We start from the raw sequence: 22,305 nt of genomic DNA on the forward strand, positions 1-22,305 counted from the left end.
TAATGGGTGCTATAATATAAGTAACAGTAATTGAATGAATACCAAAAGAATTTTAATTACACTGGCAGTCAAGGACTTTTAACAACAAACGCATGCGATTATTTTGTATGTTGGTTACCAGTATCTGTAAATTGTCTGAGTTTTGTTGTTTTAGGTATAATTTCTGTACACTGTTTAAAGCCTAGCAAACATAGCCTAGTTTGCTTTTTTTCTCTTAAAAGGGAGCTAGTATCAAAAGTACTGTAGGCCTGTTTGAAAAACTTCACCAATACTTTGCTTTTAAAACCATTTACTATTCATTTTACATAACCTATGATTTTCATTGTGTAAAAGGAACATTTTATTGTGTAAACTTACAGCTATATGTAATATTGGATATATTGTCATAAAATACTATAAAACTAATTCACTCAGATTTAAAACTTGGATGAAGAAATTAAATAAACAATGTGTAGGCCTATAATACATTGAGCCTGTTTGAAAGTGTATTCACAGCTTGGGCAAGTTATTATAAACTGGTGTGTATATCATTCATGAATTATATCATACGGGCACAGAAGCCACAAACTCCAAATCCCTTCGTCTTTCAGGTTCTAATTTCATCCCCAAAATTTAAATATTTCCCTTAGTGAGCGAAGTGGCTCCCATTGAGAATCATTGCACTAGATATTAATGATCTACATACAAGTTCCAGGTGCAAAAGACCACTTGGAACTTGACTCATAATTATGTAAATCAGTTTGGGCGAGTATTTTAAAACTTTCTTGACTTCATATTTTTACTAGCTTCATCTATATTATCTTATTAGAAGCTTTCACTGTAGGGCCGGAGATTTATCCAGAAAACAATGAGAATGTTTTGTTTCTTCCTGCTTCTGCAAACTCTTTTTAGTGTAAGATTTTATACTTTCCCCATTATATAAGTTAGTGTTTATTGAGATGTATATTATATACCTATTTAGGTAGATGGACAAAAAATATTTGGTTTCATATCATGACTGCACCAGGTTCAATGTAAATTGCATTTTTTATTCACCTTTTGGTCACAAGTGTCATATTTAAAGTTACATTATTCGTTCCAATTCATACATTATATACTTAATGTATCTTTAGACCATCGCTTTGCCTGTTACTCATTTTTTGAAAATTATGTTTTCCTTATTTTCAAGCTATTTAGCAGGTAAAATTAAGCCAAAGAAATTGTGTGTATAAAAAAAATAAATAAGAGTAAATATGTTGCACGGATCTGATGATGAGGACGATGCTGGGCCTTCAGTTGAATCTGCCGACCCCGAGGAAAGAATTCAAGCCAGAAGATTGAGAATTCAGAAAAGAATTGAACAACAAAAACGGTAAATAAATAATGCAGATGTTGTTTTGAGGAAGATGCTCATATATGTGATAGTTTATGTTATGCAGTGTCATAAGCTGTTTTTTCCTTTAGGTAGGAAATATTTTTGCTTCAAACTTTTATGTAACTAGATATATCTAAAGACTTAGGTCCTGGTTTCATACATTTTTTGTCTGTCCAAAGTAGCATTGATATTTGTATAATAAAACAAAAAGCAGAATATTTGATAACTCTCCAGGGTTAACTTTTATTTTTTATATTGATTATTCGTGCAATACAACATGTTTTTACAGAGAGGCGATGGGTGAAGATGCAGTTGCAAAGAAAGAGACCTCCGATGAAATGGGGAAAGGAAAGCAGCAGGTTGAAGAGAGCAGAAATCGTTTGCAAAAGCTGAAGAGTGACGGAATGGAGTTGGTGACAAATGTGCGTGTTGCCTGCGACGCGAGAGAGATGCAACATCGCTTACAAGATGCAGAATCCAAGCATACAAGGTAAGCATAAATTTCATGTTTGTCATTTATAAATGTAACATTTAGAATACTCTGAATTTTTATTTGTGAATGATGTGCCCACATCGATTGATTAATTAATAAGTTTTTGTCATTTTAATATTTACTACACTTGATAGAATTGAACGTCTGGATGCAGAAGCTAAAACATCATCAGAAAAGTTTGAAGAAATTAGTCGCCGATGGTCAGCTGCGAAGATGAAGGAAGTTCCTCACGATCTTCATGAGATGCTTCTTGAGCAAACCAAAGGATGTGATACAGTGATTGATGAAAAAAATAAATTAATTAATGAGTTACAATTGGTAAGCACCGTGCGGCTAAACTGTTTAATGTTTATCTATGTAGACACTGTCTTAATAATTTGTAAATCTGTTAAACAACATAATTGTTCTTTAGTTTGCCAAACTATCATAGTATATAATGTTTGCTTTAGCGATAATGATGATTGAATTGTAATTTAACTGGCCCTTTAAATTGTAAGTTAGAGTACCAGTAAATGTAATTTTTATCACAATTTTCTAAATTTCAGGAGTTGAAACAGAAAGATGACGAATATGTTAAAGACTTAAAGAAGCAATCAGAGGACGTTGACCTGATGATAGAACGAATGGAGGAACAGGTTAAAAACCTCACAAAATCCTACAGAGATGAACTTCTTCAAATTGAGGTGTGTCTAGTTTATTTTTGTGTCGATGCTGCAACATACCATTCAGTGATGATTTAATTTAAGCCAATAACTTGGGTTTAATTTTTTCGCTATTATTAGGAATCGTTCATCGAGGAACGTGGTCAAGCCATGGAAAACAATAAGAACAAATGGGAAGGGACGATGGGACAACGGGGCGAGAGAGAAGAAGAATATTTGAAGTCAAGATTTAAGAGAGTCGACGATCATGAACTTCAACTTGACACTTTGAGAACAAACGACACGGAGGAATATAACATGGTCAAAATAAAATTGGAAACTGATGTTCAGGTAATATTGTTTGCGTGTGGAATGAAAGTTCGCTTTTACAGTAATTTATGAAAACTACGACACGACCTGGTTAATTTAGTCATGACAGCTTGATGTCATTCTGATTTTGAAATGAATGAAATTAAAGTAGCCCTTGTTTTTATGACAAAGTTACAAAAACAGTTGCTGTGAAAAACGTATTTAATTAAAATATTTTAAACATCTTTTTAACAGTAGCAGTTGTTGCAGCCATTAATACTTTGTGATGTTTGAAAAAAAGTTCCCTTCCAGCCGTGAAATAATATTTGTAGATATTAAATGAAAACTTGGGAATTTCTGCAGATTCTTGAGCAACAGCTGCAGCAAATGAAAGCGACTTACCAGCTCAACCAGGAAAAGCTGGAATACAATTTCCAGGTTTTAAAGAAACGAGATGAGGAAAATACAATAACCAAGTCCCAGCAAAAGAGAAAAATTACTCGGTGTGCTAATTTCTGACTGTTACTGCTGATTATTAAATGCAGTGCTCACTATTGCTCACTAGCGATGGAAGTTCTAGCTACATAGTACTAGCTAGCTACTAGCTATATATTATGCTATTATAAACCATTATACTATATTGGCTGTTTATTACTCATTAGTTATAAGTGTTATGTCAAACAGCTTATGAATTGTTTCAGGGCATTTGAGTAAATATCATTTTTATTGCTCATTAACCTATTTTGCTTCCCCAAGTTTGCAAGATACACTGAACAGTTTGAGGTTAAAGCTGGCAAAGCAAGAAAAACATTTCAAAGAAGAAAACCAAAATCTGGTGGATGAATACAAGAGAATTGCTGATCAACACAAAGAGCTGTACAAGAAAATGAGGTGTCTTGACTGTCACGTAATTACATTAAATAGATATATTCATGTTGTCGTAACAATAATTTACCAACCTTAGCCTACCAGCGGTCCAGATTACACAACTTAACTTGTTTATCGATGATGTTACGAGATTTTCTTTCCCTGAGATGGGGTTCACTTATAAATGCAACATTTTCAGGCATTTCTCAGCGAATGATTGGAAAAAGTTCCAAGATATTTGGAAGATGAATGAAGATGAGGTCCGATCACTTGTTGATAATGTTTTGAAAGCAGATGAGACAATTCATCTACAGCAACTTGGCTTACCCTGGAACGTACCTGATATGTGAGTCTCGCCTTTAGGCGTGTTCGTAAAAATCTCGTCGCAGAAACACAATGATTAATCTTTCCTCATAGGCCTTTCCTCAAATCTCATGGACCACTTGAAGTGCAGACTAGCGATCCGCGTCCAACGGCAACGTCATTTGCGAAAGAGATTCTGGCTGCAAATGAGAAAGCTCAAAAAAAATCATCCGATGACCTGGAAGTTATTGAGGTAAATTTAAAGATTCTTCTTTTGGTGCAGCTTATCAGCCAAAGCTATACTGCATTAAAAAAACGTTTGCCGATGGATGAAAATTACGATGGTGTTGTTTGGTTTTAAGCTCAGCCGGTCATGTTTTGAGTTGCCTCCATTTACAGTATAACAGGTTTCAAGATATATTCAATATATTAAGTATTCATAAACACCAATTGATTATTTTAAGATGTAGTTAAACTTACCAGTAAGTGTGTTATGTTTGTCCAGAAGCCAGAATCTCGTTTGTCTCTTGGCGCCGTGAAAAAGCTGCTGGAAGTTCTATGTGATGAGGCGGGATTTCTAGTCGAAGAGAAATTGAACAAACTCCTCCAGCCTTTGCAGAGCGATGAACGATCTCTCATTAAACTTGATGCGATATTCAAGGTAAGGTTTATACCGATAGATCAGGCATCACTAAACGTTTTTCATGTATGCTTACTTTATTCACGTGTATAATTGTAGTTTAGCTAAATTGTGGCGCTGTTTGGCAAGACGCAATAACTAACCCCGTGGGCTGTAGTTTGGTGACCCACTTAATAAAAAAATTGTGACTGTTTTTGACAACGTGCTTCAGCGCTGGCTTATTATTTCTTTTCAGTTGGTATTTATCAGATGCTATGTATTTCCAGGCACTTAACATTGAAACTGAAGACGATGTTACGAAGTTATCAAACTTTTTTAGTCAACACGGCAAACTAGTTAGCAAAGCAGATGCAAGTATGTTCATAAAAACTTGCTATTAGGATGTACAAATAAATATTGAAGATCTTAACCAGTGTGGCCATTATGACTATTTCTTGTTCGCAGCCAGTGAAGAAGAAAGTGATAACACCACAGAAGACGCAGAAGTACTAAGAATTTCTGCTGGTGAGTAAAAGCAAATTTTATTGATGGATAAAGTAGTGTATTATTTATTATAAATGTTATTTTAAAAGATGCTGAGGGCAGTAGCACAAGCACTGAACCTGAAGATTTTATGCACCCCAACGAAATCCTGGATGTCCTGAAAAACTTTGTCCAGGAGCACATAAAGCCAGCCAAGTAAGAATGACTTTTTGGCTGATCGGTTTCACCAACTTAAACTTTATCACTTTTCTGTAAGACCAGTAGACCAGTCCAGAAAAAACACATGAAAGGTTTTCCGCTGTTCATATTCTTGCTGCTAAACGCAACACACTCAGGTAACAAGTTTCTCTGTATAGGGAGAAGCCTAAATCGAGTGTGATGGATACTTTATCTGGCACAGCAAATCGTGACCCATCCCTTGATGCAGCACATTGGGAATTGATGGCGAATGTTATCGATAGTAACAAGCTCAAGATGTGGGATGCGCTCTCAAATGCCCTAACTAAGTATCAGTGAGTTCTTGCGTACATTTCTTCTCAAAACGTTATCTTTTATGGCACTTTCTCTTACCTATTTCATCTACTTTATACATATCTTCATTTCTGTTCCACTGGATGGTCAGTTTTCACCCACTCCAAAGGAGATACTTAACCAATGAACTATAATCTTCCCTTGTTTTCGCAATGATGTTGCTGGTGTTATTAATACTTTTTACTACAAAGTTTTAGTTTAGCAAGCGCAATGTATTCTTTGCTGGAAAATTTGATATAGAATGAATGTACCATTTATTTCCAGTAACGTACTGACTGAAAGAGCAAATCGTATACAAGAAACTGACAGTCTACGTCAGCAGAATGCTGAGCTTCGAATGTTGCTTCATCAGTACATTTCGTCCAAGGTATGGGCAGAGAATGAATGGCTATGGTAGCATTACTTATACAACAAGTTCTGTACACCTACATTTTAAGCTTATTAACTACCTTTAATTGGTATTCTGTTTGTTTATAAACCTGATTTGTAAAATTTGTTTACTTCTTTTTACTTTTTTAAAAGGTCAACCAGGAACTGGAAATTCCTCCCACCAGAATTTTGCAACTTGAATATAGCTAAAAACGTTCGGCAGAAAACATCTCAGCACTTGATTTTATTGTTAATGTGTACAAAGGACTTGAATAAAAATATCTTTGCATGAAAAATATTTGGTTTATGTTCATGATAACTGCAACGTCCAGAAAACCTTCAAAATTGTGAGACTGGGAAATTCAATTGAAGTTCGATACATAAACAATGTATTGGTGGGTGCAGGATAAATTTATCGCTTAAAAATGTGATTGAAAGTGCACAAATTGGTGGAAAAACTTGATGTGATGCAAAAATAAAATAATGTAAAATGCGAATATAGGTTAAAGTTTGTACAAAAAAAACATAACACCACATTATCCCATTGATCTTGCACCTTTAATTTATTAAGTTACTTCAAGGCTGAAGCAATGCAAAAATACATTGAATTTTGTATAAAAATAAACACACAATATCTTATTCATCTTGCACCTTTAATTTGTTAAGTTATTTTAAAGCATCAGGCCATCATGCCTGTGCAACGACAGTATCATCTTTAACAAGGTTGAAAGGATTCTTTGGAGGGACAGTTGTAACCATCCTTGACATTGGGCCTCTTTTGGCAAATTGTGATGTGTTTGGTGGTGTCGGCATTCTCCTGCGCAATAAGGCAAGTTACAGGAATTGAATCATGTTTTATTCTGACAATCCGGCTCAACTAATAAAAATACTACGATATTTTCTATCCACAAGTTGCCATTATATACAGAGTTCAAAAATTAGATTAGAATTCCCCATTTATATCAAAAATCCTACGAAAGCATCCAACAAAAATTGCTTCAGCGTAAAATATAAGTCGTCACACACCTGTGCACGTATGCGGTTGATGGGGGCTGTGGTGCAGGGAACATGCTGTGGGCACTGTGAGTTGCCGTCCAGTGAACGCAGCCGACATATCGAGGTATGTTTGGCCGGCTGCAAAAACGTTGTCATCAGATATTTTTAAATACAAAAATAAAACTTATTTAACATGCTATCTCACGCAATGCCATTGTATTCACTTGGCAAATCGAAACTAGAGGTATAATTTATTGAAGCCTTACTGGGCTGTATCTGTATATCTTGGTTTTGGTACACGAAGTGTTGTCAAAGGACGGTATTCTTCATATGGATGGTCTTTTGCTTCAAAACTATACGCACCAACTGATCCACTGCAAATATTAATTCAAATATGCAACACATTTATTGTCATAACAACTTCTTTGACACGAAAAGTTTTTATGCCTGGTTGCAGACGTAATACTTACTCATAATAAGGTATATGATCACTTTTTCGATAATGACTTGTGCTGAAAGTATAGACGACTATTATCACCATTGCATAAGTACTAAGTGTTTACTTTACATCCGCTAAGTTAAGTTTAACAACAAGTTAGATTAAGTGATTGGTGTTCAACAAATGAGTAAAATCGTGTTGGTTTAACACAAATAGGCTTGACTTGACAAAACAATCAATTCCATACAAACTATATGGTCGCTTTCCATGCCCTTTATCTCTTGCTTGGAACCAATCCCAGGATCTACCAAACGTCTTCAAAAGTAAAGCAAGGTTGGTTGTGGAATGATTATATCAAACCGATATATGTTATATATTGTCGTGTTTAACAATAAAAGTTACAAAAGCAATCAAAAAGATAAAATAGATAGATAGATTGATAAAACAATAAATTAACAACTTATTGAAGCTCACTCTTTATCTCAACTTCTTTCTCAGCAATCAGCATTGGCCTCTTCAGCAAGAGGAACTAATCTGAAAATACAACACCCTTGACACTGCATTATTCTTGATTAACGCCCTCTAACCTTAAGCTCTCTTTGATCTATGAATCAATGACAATGTGCACTGTCTCACTTCGTCTAATGTGAATCTAGTCTTTGTTTTGCAACTGCGTTGTGACCTTTCCTTGTAGCTGTTTCTTACCGATATGCATGGGTCATATTTACTTAGCATTCAATACACTTTTCCTAGGAATAAAACTTTGATAAAGAGAGCTATGCTGAGGCGTTAAAAATCAGAAAACAAACCTGGCAAATGTCTGATGCTGATTCGTATCTTTTTGCCCATTTTGTGAATCTTTGAGATATCGGATCCGCTGCAACTTCCATTGTGCTTGGCACCGGTTTTAGTTTTGGTGGAAGCATCGCGTCCCAATCCACTGCATTGTAACTTCTACAAAACAACAAAAATTGTATTGCAATTTTTTCTGAAAACCAAATTATGCTATAAACACCATCTTTCTCAAGATGTCGATCATCTCTGAAAACATAGAAAATAAAACTCAGTGCAAATGCTTTCTACAAAGCTGTATGTTCTCTAATGTTTATGTTAACTTACGTCTGTGTACTACTGGTGAACATGTGATTCCGGGCGGCTTCGTCTCTCCAATTTCCATCCTTAAAGGTAAATGTGCCAACTAAAATATTTTCTGGTTTCTTGGATGGTTTCTGAGGAACCTTAGTTGGACTTGTCCATCCTCCGCAGAGAGCACGCAGTTTTATGTCCGACACCTTGAAGAAACAAAAACTGTTACAACTTCAGCATAAGTACAATTATTTCTTCATGCAAAAGGATGCTTCTGGTGTTTAGAATTTAGCCATAAAAACTATCATTAGGCACTGGGTACTTAAATGGGTTTTGTTCATGCGTTCATTTTAATGGTTTGTCAGTGACACAGTTGGAAAGAAAATCGTGCAAAGTGTGGATGTTTGATTTAAGCTAATGCATTGAAAAACAGTTAAAAAGTCTGATATGGTAACAACACCAATGATAATAAACTCGATGTCTCTAAAACATAAAAGCTTCTAAATTCAAACAATTGAAATTCTGAATAATCTTTTAAAAACTGTGCTCTAAAAGTCAGATTTTCCTTGGAACTCAAGCAGACTCAATGATTATGTGCATTTGTAATAACTTCAAGCAGGTATTAACATGAGTTAAATACCATAAATAATGTTTATTAGGGAAAACATTATTTTCGGGGTTTAACTCGAATAGCCTCTAGAGGTAAATTGAGTTTAGGTCTGAATTTAACTTTATATATAAAACATAATAAGGCTGTAAACAGTAGAGCAAATAATAACTAAGCCAAGACATGGTGAGCTAAACTGAGTCTGGATACAGAAAACTATTCTGAAGTATTTAAAATACAAATAAATAATGTATACAAGTCTACAATTTACGCTGGTCACAGTATGGCACAAACTGAACAAAGTCACCTTTCTAGCACTGTACTTAGCCTCCCTGTCATCCGGCTTTACAGGTTCCACCCATGGGGCCTTTGGGGGGGTTTGTGGGCGACCACTGTCTGGAGGTTTGCTTGAGGGCGTACCAAGTTGCACTTTGTCACTGTTTTGCACCATGGTCGGTATTCTGTAAATTTAAACTTAACATTAATATGTAAATTAAACATTTACTAACAAAGAAACATATATAAAAATTTTCTTTACAAAAATTTAATAAAAATAATAGTGTGTAAATATATTTCTTAATAGATAAACGTGCATTAATTTCAAACCAGTTCAAGAAATTTAGTGCAAACTACTTTTATTTTTCAGTGCCTATAGTAAGGTATATTTACTTTTTTACTCCTGTGCCTAAATCCTGATCAGCACCGACACTAATGAACCCAGAAGCAGGGTCAACTATCGGGTGGTTATCTCGGTGAGGGGCGAGCGAGTAACCTGAATGAGGAGCTTGCGAGTGAAGATTCCAATTGATAAATGCAGGACTGTCTTTAAGGCGTCCCTGTTAAACAGATGTTCTATAGTGTAACAATATTTTGTGTTGGAGGCTGAATATGAAACCAACTGCAGTCAGCAAATCTCAAAACCGACCACTGTTTTAAGCGTTCACAGCCAGTTATTTATGGCAAAATTTAATTGAACAAATAAAAACTTTGTGCTTTACAGGGATACCGTCTGTTGATGGAATGGTCACTTGTAGTTTATAGTCATACCGGTGGGTCGGGAAGGCTGCTGAGTGGTATGTAATGAGTTGACAACAAGACTTATAGAAACCTAACCGAACCAATATCCTATAACGTAAACTAAACCCACAGTACCTGGAAACTCGGATAATCATAATGGCCTTGGGGTCCTCGTATGGTAGGGAACTTAGTGTGCTTTAGGGCCCGATTGAATTCAATTTCTTGGGAAAAATTTCCTCGTGCGTTTGAGTCAGTCTTTAATATCGTAGCCATGTCTGGGTGCAGATGAAGCTCTGTTTCCGCCATTTTATCTTTTTCTTTCTTTCGCAGTTCATAAACAAACCCTTTCTAGCACATGTAACGATAGGGACCGAATAATTTTTTTTACCGATAGATTATGTAGGCTAGGCCTAGCCTGGTCTTTGACCTGAGACCAGTGTTGCCACTCAAAAAAAGAAATTAACCCTACCAGCACACCTAAAAAAACCCTACATCTCCCTACGCAGTTTGAACAAAAAAAAAAAGAAATTTTGGCAGTTTTATGGCACTTTATAACTACTTTAGTTTCAGTTCAAAAGCACCAGAACTAAAGTAGTTCAACATTTACTGACGTTTGTGTTTCCACTAATTGTGTTTCCCTTTTTAGCCTAATGAGTTGGTATAACTGTGTTCTTGGTGATCCATTGTATAAGTAGCGGACGTTTATACAAAAGATTTTATTCATTGATATATCTGATGCTTTATCACAGAGAATTGAAAAGCCTTTAGCTTCTTGTAGCTCTTGAATTAACCTTTCATGAGCATCAACAGCTAGACATTCTGTTAGTAGATATGTTGTTTTTGTCCGACCAGAGGTCATATCTTTTATTGCTTTGGAATCACTAGCAATATGCTTCAGGGTTGGTACCATGTATGACATGAAATTGAAAGAAATATTGCGTCTTGCAATTAAGGCCACAGTATTTAATTCAGCTTTGATGCAGCCTTGACTACTTGTGACATATTGCTCCATCGATGTGCTTCCAAGAACTTGTGCAGCATTTTGACAATGTTGAGCAGTTTTTGCATGCCTCATTAGTTCTGATTTCCCAGCAAGAAATGTCTTGTCACAAAATTGACAAAATGCTTTTGATGCTCCCTGAGACGAAACTTTTAACCATCCTTGTGCCCAGTTTTCCTTTTCCCATTCTTTTCTGTAGCTTTGCGATCGAAACCTAGAATTTTTGGATCTCACCTCTTTGGGCATTACCGTTGTCAACTTGTCAACAACCAGCAGAATTATTGTAATTTAATGATAAAAGTATCGTATTCAAGATCACTTGACTTGATCAAAACAAGATCACTTGATTCCTGTAATCCTGTCTGTTCAATCTGCTGATTCTGCTCATCTGCTGTCTCACAGTCTCACTCTCCAGTCTCCACCTGCTGGGCTTCTCCAACTCTTTTTGCAATTTACAATTATTAGTATAACCATAACCAAGACTTAAAACTAGGTCAGCCCTGACGTACAGCTTCAATCTGACAATTTACTTAACTAAAGTGTCCATTGTTACAACAATGAGTCCATTGTTACTACATGAGATAGAACGCATTGTTTCATAATCTGATCAAACAACTCGTCTAGACCGGGAAAATGCATGTCTAATTCAACAATGCTAATTCATTAAAGAGCCGCAGTTTGGCCACCCCTGGCTTAGACTATGTTTTTGTCATTATTCAGTAAATTTATTATTTGAATTTATTTTTATTTTACTTTAAACAAAAGGAAATCTATGAATAAAGGTGAAAAACCCGTAGGGTCACCCTACACCCTACAAGGGGCCAAAAAACCCTACCGTAGGGTAAAATCCCTACGAGTGGCAGCCTTGCCTGAGACGTATAAAAATATGGAGAAAGTGAGAAACCTGATGGCGGGGAGTTTTCCGTAGTTATAACAACGAAGATGGCAATAAATGCAAACCGGAAGCATTCCCTTTAATAATGGTTAGGTTAGCTGAAAATCTATTCTACAGGTATTACTGATATTAGTAATTTTGTTACTATAAATTGTGATTTTTTTTTAAAGGTGTTATGGTATTATTAGAAGACTCTGAATGTTTTAAAATTTGAAAGGCAAACTCGAAAGTCTTAGATCGAGGAAAATTAAAATAAACTAGGAAACCATGATATGACTAGGACAATAAGCCCAGCTCATGTTCAGAAATAATTTTTTAAATAATAATCTGAAAATATGAACAAAAATTGCGCTTGTATTGGATGTTTTGATCATAAAACCATATTGCGGGAATCAACACGCCTTTCAAATTCTAAACACCGCCCGTAACGATACGCCCGAACGCCCGAACTCCAATATCTACCTTAGCTGGTATGGTGGAGTATTATAATCCTTATCCTCGAACTGAGGAATGTCTTTGCCCGACTTAACCCCGCCCCGGCGATGATTCCTCATTGCTCGAGCTCCGAAGCTTGCGTTCGTGCAAATTCCGATAGATACACATTTTTGTTTGGTTATTTGAACTTCTTGTATTTTTCGAATTTGGAACTGTTTACCAGGACCACTAAACAGGAGCAAGCATCGTTAATGCTTTGCCCAAGAGCACTACAGCGATAGCACCTCTGGGTATCAAACACGTGCTGCATTATTGTAAGCCCGGCGCTCTAACCCACTACCGTTTTGTAATAGCTTGAGTCGATTCTCCATCACGATTCGAACTGAATCATATCGATGTCATGATAGACACGACCAGACAAACTTATAAGCTTTAGAAAATATATATTTTCGTAACAAAGTTTTTAACGGGATAAATACAGGACAGACTTTACGATTATCATCAACCTACTTATACTTTGTCGCAAAACGTAGTGCGACGTCGACAACTTTTTTAAATTAACCGTTCTGATAACTGGACTTTAGTCATAAGGCAAGACGAGTTGAAAAAATAGTTAGGTTATAACTCTGCCTAGCTCACCAAGGGTTCAGCGTAAACAACTCGTAGAAACGTTCCACTGAATGCTTTACTGCCTGAAAGAGTTAAGACGTCACCGCTAAGGATTCAAACGTACCAAGGCTTTATTTCAGTCGGACAACCAACGGTTGTAGAACACGCAGAACGAGAAGAACAAAAATACTTAATTGAAAATGATAGCTCTTGTAAAGAAATATGAAAGATTGCCATAACGAAAAACGCAACTCTGTAGAAACGAAAGATTTCATTCTTTAAACGAAAATAATAAAGATAATGGCTATATTTCATGCATATTCAAATGATAGACAAAAAAAGATCAGTGTTCAACACATTTTGACTTGCAAAAAAGATGATCAGTTCCATAACAAATACACCAGAAAGGCCTGTTATAGTGGTCAGGCAAATGATACTAACGGCAGTTACACTGAACAAAGCCGGTGTTTGATAAAAATATGCACTGCAAAGGGCTCGCTTGCTGGTTTACAAAAAAAATCAGCAGCATCAGCAGATGCTAGTACAAAAACGCAAAACAGCCTTAGAATGTACAAAGAGCAAACAGGAACATGTTTAGAAAACTATGGCTAAGAACGTGGCCATTATACCAACACCACCGTAAAACATCACCAAAAGTACGACAGACCATTTATAAAAACAACCAAGATACTAGTTTAACCGAGGAGCACGGGGGTAAATAGCGTCACGGGTTAATCGGTTGTCTAAATCGACATAGCCATACGTTGCACAGTTTACAAGCAGAAAACAACACTTTTAACATTCACAATGTGCCAATATTAAGGATTTTAACCGACTTTTTAAAATGTTTATGAAAATCAAAGAGGTTGAAGTCATATAAGAAATGCAAAATCTTGTAGATGCTGGTGCAGCTGGTTAAAGGTCAACATAAAATATATATAAAACATAGATATCTTATGAACACAGTACTTCCCTTGCACCATGAAATCACTTTACATTGGATTCTTGCAAACGATCATTTAGCTGACTAAAAGCAGTAAAACGTAGACACCACCCAAAAAATTCGCTTGCAAAGTAAAAATGGTGTCGAAGGGCTGCAACAAAAACATGGATAAAAACGAAAAATTCTATTTGGCGTAAAACGTTTGTACAAAAATCGAGGGAAGTCAGTTTCAATAGGTCACAACAAAGACAGATTACTCTGTCGTTGGAAACAGTGGTGCTTACACGTGGTGGCAGGAAACACTCTGGACAAGCTGTTACGAAACACCACATTATGACGTCACAGTATAACTAACTTAAAAAGAACATGATATAGGGTCTTAAAACATAAAAACTATTTGCTTTAGTGGACAGCCAAATGATATAAAAAGAAATAAGGATGTAGAAGGAAACAAAATGCTTCTGTCAAAAAGAACAACAAAAGATCATCAACAAGAACTAAAGTATATCAGAATTGGCATTCAGCAGGGCCTGTTCCATGGCAAGACATAAACAAGAAAACGGGTAATTCTTCGTAGGTAGTAGAAGTAACTGGATGGCAAATTAAAAATGTGGATTGCAGTGACCGATACCGTTGCATTCTATGATGTAACTATCCGTCGAAGGAGGTGTGGCTTGCACTATGCTAAACTGTGCCTGGAAAAATAAAGTTTTCCACTCATACTTCTACCTCTTTTGTTATTCCATAACGTTGAGAATTTTTAAAGCATCAATCAATTTTCCAGGCAAAACGAAATATTTGCTAAATAGAATTTACTTAAAAAGGCAAACAATGAGTGAGCAATTGGAAAGCTGTTAATACAGAAGTTATGCTGAAACAAGTAAACAGAAGTAAATTAACGTTACCTGAGTCATCATATGTGCAATGTGCATAGCAGTCTGTGTGTGTAAGGTGATAGGGCCAGTTTTTATCCTTGAATGGCCAGCAGCAAGAGCCATGAATACAATAAGCTGAAAAATAGAAATACAGATGAACCAACAAAACAAATTTAACCAAGTTGGATTGAAAAAACTGCATAAAGTAACGATGTGTTAAAATAGACTCTGTTAAATCCTATAGAATCAACTGATCATCCAAAATCCTGCGGTATTTGGCAGTCAAGAAACATACTACAATATCACTACCAGTTATAGACACATGCAAGCGAAGACATTGTCACATATGGAAAATATGTAGTAACTCTTGTTTATTTCCAATCGGAAGGCTGCACAACACTCTATCACCTGGTCTTGAAGAAACTCATCCACGCAACATCCATAGGAAAGATTCCTTTTCAGCATCTCAGCAGCATCAGCGCCAACTTGTTCCGCTTGAATTCCTTTGCGGCCTAATGCCGACCCAGACAAACGGCAACCTGATAAAAATAGATTGAAAATGGAAACTATTATCACGAGTTATACCACAGTTATGCTACATCTATAAAATGCTAGAACAAACATCGAATAGAAGACGACAGAGGCTTACAGATGTTACAACTGGTGTTAACATTTCTGTAGATGTTTCAGTAAAGAGTAAAACCATGTAAACATAAGACACATTTTCTTTCAGTTTAGCTTTAACAGTTTTCCTATGAAGCAATTTCATATAACAAACAATAAATGGATTAGAATAACTTTCATCTCATCTTAGATACCTGTGGTGGTTTCTGCAACAACTAATATCCCAGTCCCGTTTCCAACCACAGCATTTTTTGGTTCTTGTACAGCCTGTATATTGATGGGAACTTCACGGAAGGAACGCCATAAGACAGACGTTGCTGATTTAGCCATTTGCTGGGCAATCTAAAAATACACAAACATAGACAAATTCGTCGCGATACGGATAACCTGGATAACCAAAACGGATTTTATGGTAACTTATAGCCTTTGGGAAACAAATTTTTGAAACCATAAGATAATAAACAGCTGGCCATTAAATTGTTACGCAACAGCTGGTCAGAAAACAAAACTGTTGTTATGATTAATTTATACTGTAAGTATATAAATCTATTTCCAAGGGCCCGGTACCCACTTTGAAGGGTATAACACCCGCCACAAATGCTCTTCCTGTGATGCGCTTGATGGTTCCGAAATTTGTCAAATTGACCGGACATAGCTGCCGAAGTGGTGAGGCCTGCACAGTCACTTCGCCGCCACCTCGTGGAAAGTAACCTCTGCCGTATAATTGTGCAATTTAATGTGTGGTCATAAACCTGTTAGCTTTATAGCAAATTTTCTTTCACTGTCTTGAAACAGAAACAGAACCAACGCTGTCTATGAAACTATATTTAAAAATGGTGTCCTGCTTTTAAGTGCAGTCATACTCTAGACCATACGTGTCAAACTCCCGGCCCGCGGGCCACATCCGGCCCGCTTTACAATAAAACTTGGCCCGCAATGTTATTTTATACATTGAACTATTTCCGGCCCGCGAGACCATTGTACATTATAACTTACTTTTTTAAACAAGATTATAACAAATCGCACAATACCGCAGCACAGCAGTTGCCCCACCATACGATAGAATAAATAGATTTATTCAAACGCTTGGAATCTGGGCTGCTTTTTTCTTTATTGTTTGTTAATTCTTTAATGCTTTTGCAAGGAGATGAATGAAACATAATGACGTAAGAGAAAAATAATCAAAAATCGTCAAAAACATCAAAAATTTGGTGTTGTTTCGCTGCCTGTTTCAATTCATGTACTCGTGTCACGAAACGTTCAATCAAGTTTTATCCTTACGGCCCGCGGCGTTAAAGAAGTTTTGAGTTTTGGCCCCTGGTGCGATTGAGTTTGACACCCCTGCTCTAGACCTTGAATTTCATTATTCTCAGGACATTTGCGTTCTATAAAATTCGACTTCCAAAACAATGTTTCTTGCAAGAGACAAATGTGAATTATTCCATTCCAATAATACTAAAATTATCCATGTCAAATTTTAGAAACCAATATATTTTGGGCAAATTAAGTTAAATTCCCTAATCCATGGTCAAATTGAAGAAAACAGCAGTGTGTATACATAAAGGATAGAGTGGTAAAAACTCAAATGATGAAAATGTTGTTAAGTAATACTGGAGTGTTGCGTATACATACTTAGTCAGTGATTACGTTTCAGTTACAAGAAAATTTCAATGTCTGGAGTAAAAATTTCACGAAAAAATTTTTGGATTTCAAGTTGTTTGAATTTATGGGCATACAAGTTCTAAGATAGCAGTAGCACTGTCCTAGAAACTAAATATCGATACTGTATATTTGTATTGTGCACATAAAAATAGAACACTTGAACACTACTGATTGAGCACATTAGGAATCAGATTCGGTGTATGTAGCTATCATTATCGAAAACACATCAAAATTAAGAATCTTACTATGTGCAATTTTAATACCTCGTTGCTATTTGACAATCCATCCTTACTCCAAATTGCTCCAGCACGGGTTTGAGTACGTGGGTGGTGTAGTCTATTTGTGGTGCCATTTCTGCATTCGTTCCACCTCTCAGTGTGACATGTGACGCACCGGGAGTGAACATCAGACAGGGAAGAGCAACTTGCAATAAGAGACTGACCGCACTGAAAGCAAATAAAATCCTTAACGGATTTGCTTTTAATCAAGTTTAAGACACACGAAGCACAGCAATCTAGCACAAAAACTAAAAAAAATTCTTGTTTTATTTAATTTAAATTCTTCTATTCCCACACGATATACTTAATTAGTTAACTGGTGCCAATTATAAACGTGACGCTCACCCTGCAGTGCCGGTGTCAGCTAAATACGTTCCACTCTGCAGCATACCGGGAATCAAGGTGATGTACTGGGAGCCAACCTGGTCACCAGTTAGCTGACCGCTACACAAGTCTCTGACCAGTTGCATGCCAGTCATATGCTGGGGCCTGAGATGAAAAAAAAATTGATCTACTTATGGTATATACTTTACTCAAGTATAATGCAAAACACCATCATTGGGTTTCATTTTTCAATGACCGTCATGTCCAGCACTGAACCATGTGCCAACAAACACAACAGACAAAATAAGATTTGATATAAACTTGCACATAAACAAGTTAATTTAGTGGAGCCAGGTGGCATCCATTGATTAACAGACATAAGGCAAGTCTGGAGTTTGACTTTTGAATATCCTGCTCAGTGATAGCAGTTCCTGAACATTTAAATCAGTTAATTGAAAACAAGAACAGTTAGAGAAAGATCCACTCCAAAGCAAATAACAGGAAGCCATAATGAGGTTCTTATTATTGAAAGTTTGTGCACACAGCGTTGGTAAAAAGTAACAGGGGTAATAGATAAATCAGTAAGTAAACATTACAAAACAGAAACTCTCAATTGTAGCAAGAAAAATTGGTAGGGAAAAATTGGCAAGCGACTTAACTCACCTCAGTCCTGGGTTTGTTCTGTTAGCTCTTATTCTGCTGATTGCAATTGGCTTGTGTAAAATAGCACAAAGTGCAGTTGCTATTCTTAAGATTTGTCCACCCTGTTTATGCACGACAATGAAAATTGTCTCAAATATAGCTTAAAGACTAGAAACGCTGGAACGGAATTTACAAGTACTAGTACACAAAGGTATGTAATTTGTTTTACGCTAATAATGCAAAGACTGATCAATGTGATCATACTAACCCCTTCCATTATCCCTCCATCTATCTCGGTAATATCTGCAGATTCAGCATCATCTGTATTGGATGTCCACCTGTTGTAGCCATTTGTGTAGGTAATTGCGGATGAAACTCCAATTCCTGATGAAAAGCCTAAACGAGGAAAAATGTTAAAAACGTATTATGAATAATTTAATCTATTTAAAGAATGAATACACCATTAAATAACCAAATATTAAATCAATATATACACTGTTCAAGCACAATACAGATAACCTGAAAATAAAATTAAGTTAGACATCAATGCCAAAACACATTTCATGTCTACAATAGAATAAAGAAAAAAATTTCATGTAGAAAAAACAACCTAAAGAAAAAACCTGAAAATATTTTGACTAGGCTAAACTAAAGTTGTAGAAAACTAATAAAAACACAAACTTATCAAGACCTGACGTTGTTGAACTTGGACTGGGTAATAACGTGGAAGTGGGTGACATAGAACTAGGCCCGGCTCGGGTCGATTGCATCATGGAGCTTATATCAGTTGGACCATTGCCAAAAGAATTTATTGCACAGCTGTGTTTGTTTAAGGACGGGAAACCTTCGGATGATAAAAAGCAAAAAGGTTGGCAGAATAACTTTATTGTTTAATACTAAAAATCACAAGATATAAATCTTTGTGAGTGTTAAATTTAAAGTTTTTTTGTTATGGAAAAGAATTAAATTCGTACACAGTAATAACAAAAGTGTGAAAAGTGGATGGTACAAGGGGTATTAAAATATACACAAATAGTAGATAACAAGTAAAGTAAACTAAATGTACAGTGTTTGCAACTGACCTGAACTTCCAGTCGCCATAATAACAAAGAGAATTCAACTTCAAAGGTGAAATAGCAATCCAAAATTTTATTACGATGTTTATTGTAACAGGCTAGTTATTACAGCCTATGTTGTATATAAACTATTACACAGTATAATCTAAATAGAAATCAATATCAAAAACAAGTATGATCAATTCACGAACAACAAAATATGAGCATTTTGTGCAGAAAAATTATATTCTGACAACCCTTATAATATTCTGTTTTAGTGTTTTTGGAGATGATCTTGCGTTTGACCACTGGCAGCAAGTTGCGGACATGACCAATCATACAGAACTTGTGTTTAAAGTCGAACTGAAGTACAGCAAAGTGTAGCGATGCATGCACTTAAATAGGTGAAGTGATTATACAAGTAATCGATAAAATGTATTATTTTTCTGGGCTGCTCCATACAAGTTTTGATATGTTTGACGTCACAGCTTATGAACGTAGTAACTTAAAGAGAGGTATAACAGGCTTATGCAGAGCTGAGCTGCCAGTTTTTTAAAATGAAAGTTGCTCCTGCTCTTCGATGAAAAAAGAGCGTCGCTCTCGCTTCAACTCTGTCAACCTACTTCTAGTTATGCAAAAAGAATGATCATTGAAACGAGAACGTATAGCGTGACTTAATAATCGAAACCTGAAGTGAGAAATGCAATGAGTTCATACAGAAATTGACAGGCCCTGACAATATGCATCAAAATTACGTGATGATATTCTTGCATTGTAATTACATAAAAAAACATCAATTAAGCCCGGCTAGGTGAAAAAATTATGAACCTTTTATATGCTCACAGTTACTAGATTAATATTCTTAAATTTTAAAGCACATTAAGGAGAGATTTACTAAGTTATAAATACAATAGTAACCACCGCGAAGCTGTTTACTAGCGATATAGTTAACTGTTTAATACACTTTGCGGTTTGGCAATAAGCAAAGCTGGACAAGTGCTCTTTCATAAAGAGCATTACTCACACTCTCGATCAGCAATGAAAAAAGAGCATCGCTCGTGCTCTTTTATAAAAAAAAGAGAGCGATCGATTTGCGACTTACGCTCCCAATCTTTTTAGAAATTAAAAACCAGTTTCACTCGATTTTTGAAAACCAATTGCATGTTGCAAATTAAGATCGTAAAACGTTTGTTTAACTGTTGCCTATGAATTGCTTAGCCTTATACTATTTGTTGTAAATGCAAGGAAATTTCATGGAACCCTAGGTTGAGAAGTTCTTTTTTAATCATACCTCGATTAAAATAACAGTCATAAAATAACAGTCATGTGAAGCAACTTACAACATTGTGATGATAACTCGGCTCATCTGTGAGAATTTCTCTATCATCTCATCAGTTACCAGTCTCACTAACCATTGTTATCACTTATCAGCTTAAAAAACATAGTTTATATCAAACCGCCACCATATGGCTCTGACATGGTTAGTGTTGCGTACTATATTGTTTATTTTTCGCCATTAATTTAGTGGAGCAAAAATTGTACAAAAAAGGCGATGAACAAATCTTAAAGAAAGGTAACACATCTAGTTTTGCTCCAGGTTTGAAAAACGAAGATCGCTCTTGAAACTGCTCCTAAAAAAGAATCAGGCCCAGCTCTGCTCTTGACAAGATTTAACAAAATAGACCACGACTGAATTAATAGGGGTTGAGTTGAACAGAAATGAATTAACTGGCCACAAAGAATGTGAAGCATATGTTGTGGCAAAGTAAAACTCAGACAAGCAGGTAATCTAATCTATACAGTTCTGGTCTTTTGCGCTCTGACTTGAAGGCCTAAATGAGGATTTGGTAATAGAAAAGAAATTATGATGTAATAATTCCTCAGTATTCGAGCCTGACAAAGGAGTTCGAAAGTAAATGAGACCCTAACAATTGATGAATCAAAACTCAATTAGGCCTACTTGGCCCTTTTTTCATTGATTGTCCTATTCATGACGACATGTTATGCAAACTTAGGCCTAGGCTGAATTATTATTTTATTACACTGTAATGATAAGCATTTTATTTTTTGTTCCGCCACAGTCAATGACGAAAAATAGCCAATGCAATTTACAATACATTTTTAAATCAGGCTTCATTAAACATTTCTGCACGAGTCCACGGAGAATATGCTACATCATTTTTTGGAAGTAGGCTGTACAACAAACGCAACAAAATTTCAATATTAAACTTACTGGGTGATAAATACAAGTTTAGAAGTTAAGTTGTTTTTTGAATAAAACTTTTTAACTTTAAGCCTACTTGCAAGATAGGCTTACGACTATTTTTGAAGAATGCGGTAACTATAGTCTGTAAATATTTAGAACAGTATTATTATTAAAATAAAACTATATCAATATTCAAAAAGAAATCTTATGAAAACTAGTCAATAGCTTTAGGAATACAAACCAAGCTCATAAAAGTAGTCCTACAGTTCCATGCTGTTGCACAACATGGAGAAACACAGAGCACGTTTTGAAAAGCACACTTTTCTACCTAATGAGCCGTGACCACGAGCCCCATACAAACAAAGACAAGGCTAGACGAAGTGCTAAAATGTGCTCGCTCATCATCATGCGGTGGAGGCTAGGGCTAGCAGTAACCCGTAGGTAACAAACAGCTGGCAAACGTTGTGGTAAAAACACACTTCGGTGTAAGTTACGCAAATTTTTACAATTTTTTCTCAACCGATAACTTGAAAGTTATAAACAATAGCTTAGCTTAGCCTATACTATAGGTCGGTAATTAACTCTAAATAACTAAGCTCAACATTTCACAAACCTTTTATTT

The 22,305-nt window shown here is 35.9% G+C and overlaps 3 protein-coding genes across 3 annotated transcripts in view; 1 reads left to right on the forward strand and 2 right to left on the reverse strand.

The window, feature by feature from the left end:
- Positions 1 to 1,145: 1,145 nt before the first annotated feature.
- LOC143458785 (dynein regulatory complex protein 1-like) lies at positions 1,146 to 6,280 on the forward strand. Its single transcript, XM_076955654.1, has 16 exons — positions 1,146 to 1,351; positions 1,644 to 1,844; positions 1,982 to 2,165; positions 2,393 to 2,530; positions 2,630 to 2,839; positions 3,161 to 3,300; positions 3,554 to 3,688; positions 3,864 to 4,010; positions 4,082 to 4,220; positions 4,473 to 4,628; positions 4,874 to 4,961; positions 5,052 to 5,111; positions 5,180 to 5,285; positions 5,447 to 5,602; positions 5,886 to 5,988; positions 6,144 to 6,280. The coding sequence occupies exons 1-16, from the start codon at positions 1,233 to 1,235 to the stop codon at positions 6,198 to 6,200; spliced, it is 2,139 nt and encodes a 712-aa protein (XP_076811769.1). The 5' UTR covers positions 1,146 to 1,232; the 3' UTR covers positions 6,201 to 6,280.
- The window catches only part of LOC143458786 (protein SPMIP7-like), a 124,118-nt gene continuing 108,029 nt past the window's right edge, over positions 6,217 to 22,305 (reverse strand). The window contains exons 2-11 of the mRNA XM_076955655.1: positions 10,271 to 11,946; positions 9,788 to 9,954; positions 9,426 to 9,579; positions 8,545 to 8,717; positions 8,235 to 8,379; positions 7,673 to 7,740; positions 7,457 to 7,498; positions 7,253 to 7,360; positions 7,017 to 7,124; positions 6,217 to 6,807 (exon numbers count right to left, since the gene is read on the reverse strand). Of these exons, the coding sequence (XP_076811770.1) occupies positions 6,678 to 6,807; positions 7,017 to 7,124; positions 7,253 to 7,360; positions 7,457 to 7,498; positions 7,673 to 7,740; positions 8,235 to 8,379; positions 8,545 to 8,717; positions 9,426 to 9,579; positions 9,788 to 9,954; positions 10,271 to 10,441 (1,266 nt within the window). The 5' untranslated portion in view covers positions 10,442 to 11,946 and the 3' untranslated portion in view covers positions 6,217 to 6,677. The remainder of the gene's footprint in view (positions 6,808 to 7,016; positions 7,125 to 7,252; positions 7,361 to 7,456; positions 7,499 to 7,672; positions 7,741 to 8,234; positions 8,380 to 8,544; positions 8,718 to 9,425; positions 9,580 to 9,787; positions 9,955 to 10,270; positions 11,947 to 22,305) is intronic.
- On the reverse strand, positions 13,188 to 19,643 carry LOC143460213 (RNA 3'-terminal phosphate cyclase-like). Its single transcript, XM_076957644.1, has 11 exons — positions 19,505 to 19,643; positions 19,114 to 19,266; positions 18,691 to 18,818; positions 18,444 to 18,544; positions 17,802 to 17,945; positions 17,442 to 17,624; positions 16,088 to 16,229; positions 15,711 to 15,858; positions 15,301 to 15,431; positions 14,923 to 15,027; positions 13,188 to 14,712 (listed from the first exon to the last, which is right to left on the reverse strand). The coding sequence occupies exons 1-11, from the start codon at positions 19,521 to 19,523 to the stop codon at positions 14,620 to 14,622; spliced, it is 1,347 nt and encodes a 448-aa protein (XP_076813759.1). The 5' UTR covers positions 19,524 to 19,643; the 3' UTR covers positions 13,188 to 14,619.

The sequence above is a fragment of the Clavelina lepadiformis genome, chromosome 5 (assembly GCF_947623445.1).
Source record: "Clavelina lepadiformis chromosome 5, kaClaLepa1.1, whole genome shotgun sequence".
Classification (NCBI taxonomy): Eukaryota; Metazoa; Chordata; class Ascidiacea; order Aplousobranchia; family Clavelinidae; genus Clavelina; species Clavelina lepadiformis.

What these genes read in the sequence shown, in the direction of transcription:
- LOC143460213 (XM_076957644.1), bottom strand. An exon ending in ATGGAGGGATAATGGAAGGG is followed by an intron (nt 18,545 to 18,690) that starts GTTAGTATGATC and finishes GTGCATAAACAG; the next exon opens with GGTGGACAAATCTTAAGAAT. An exon ending in TGTTGCAGAAACCACCACAG is followed by an intron (nt 15,432 to 15,710) that starts GTATCTAAGATG and finishes TATTTTTATCAG; the next exon opens with GTTGCCGTTTGTCTGGGTCG.
- LOC143458785 (XM_076955654.1), top strand. Translation starts at nt 1,233, where the DNA reads ATGTTGCACGGATCTGATGATGAGGACGATGCTGGGCCTTCAGTTGAA. An exon ending in AACTTGATGCGATATTCAAG is followed by an intron (nt 4,629 to 4,873) that starts GTAAGGTTTATA and finishes ATGTATTTCCAG; the next exon opens with GCACTTAACATTGAAACTGA. An exon ending in AGTTAGCAAAGCAGATGCAA is followed by an intron (nt 4,962 to 5,051) that starts GTATGTTCATAA and finishes TCTTGTTCGCAG; the next exon opens with CCAGTGAAGAAGAAAGTGAT.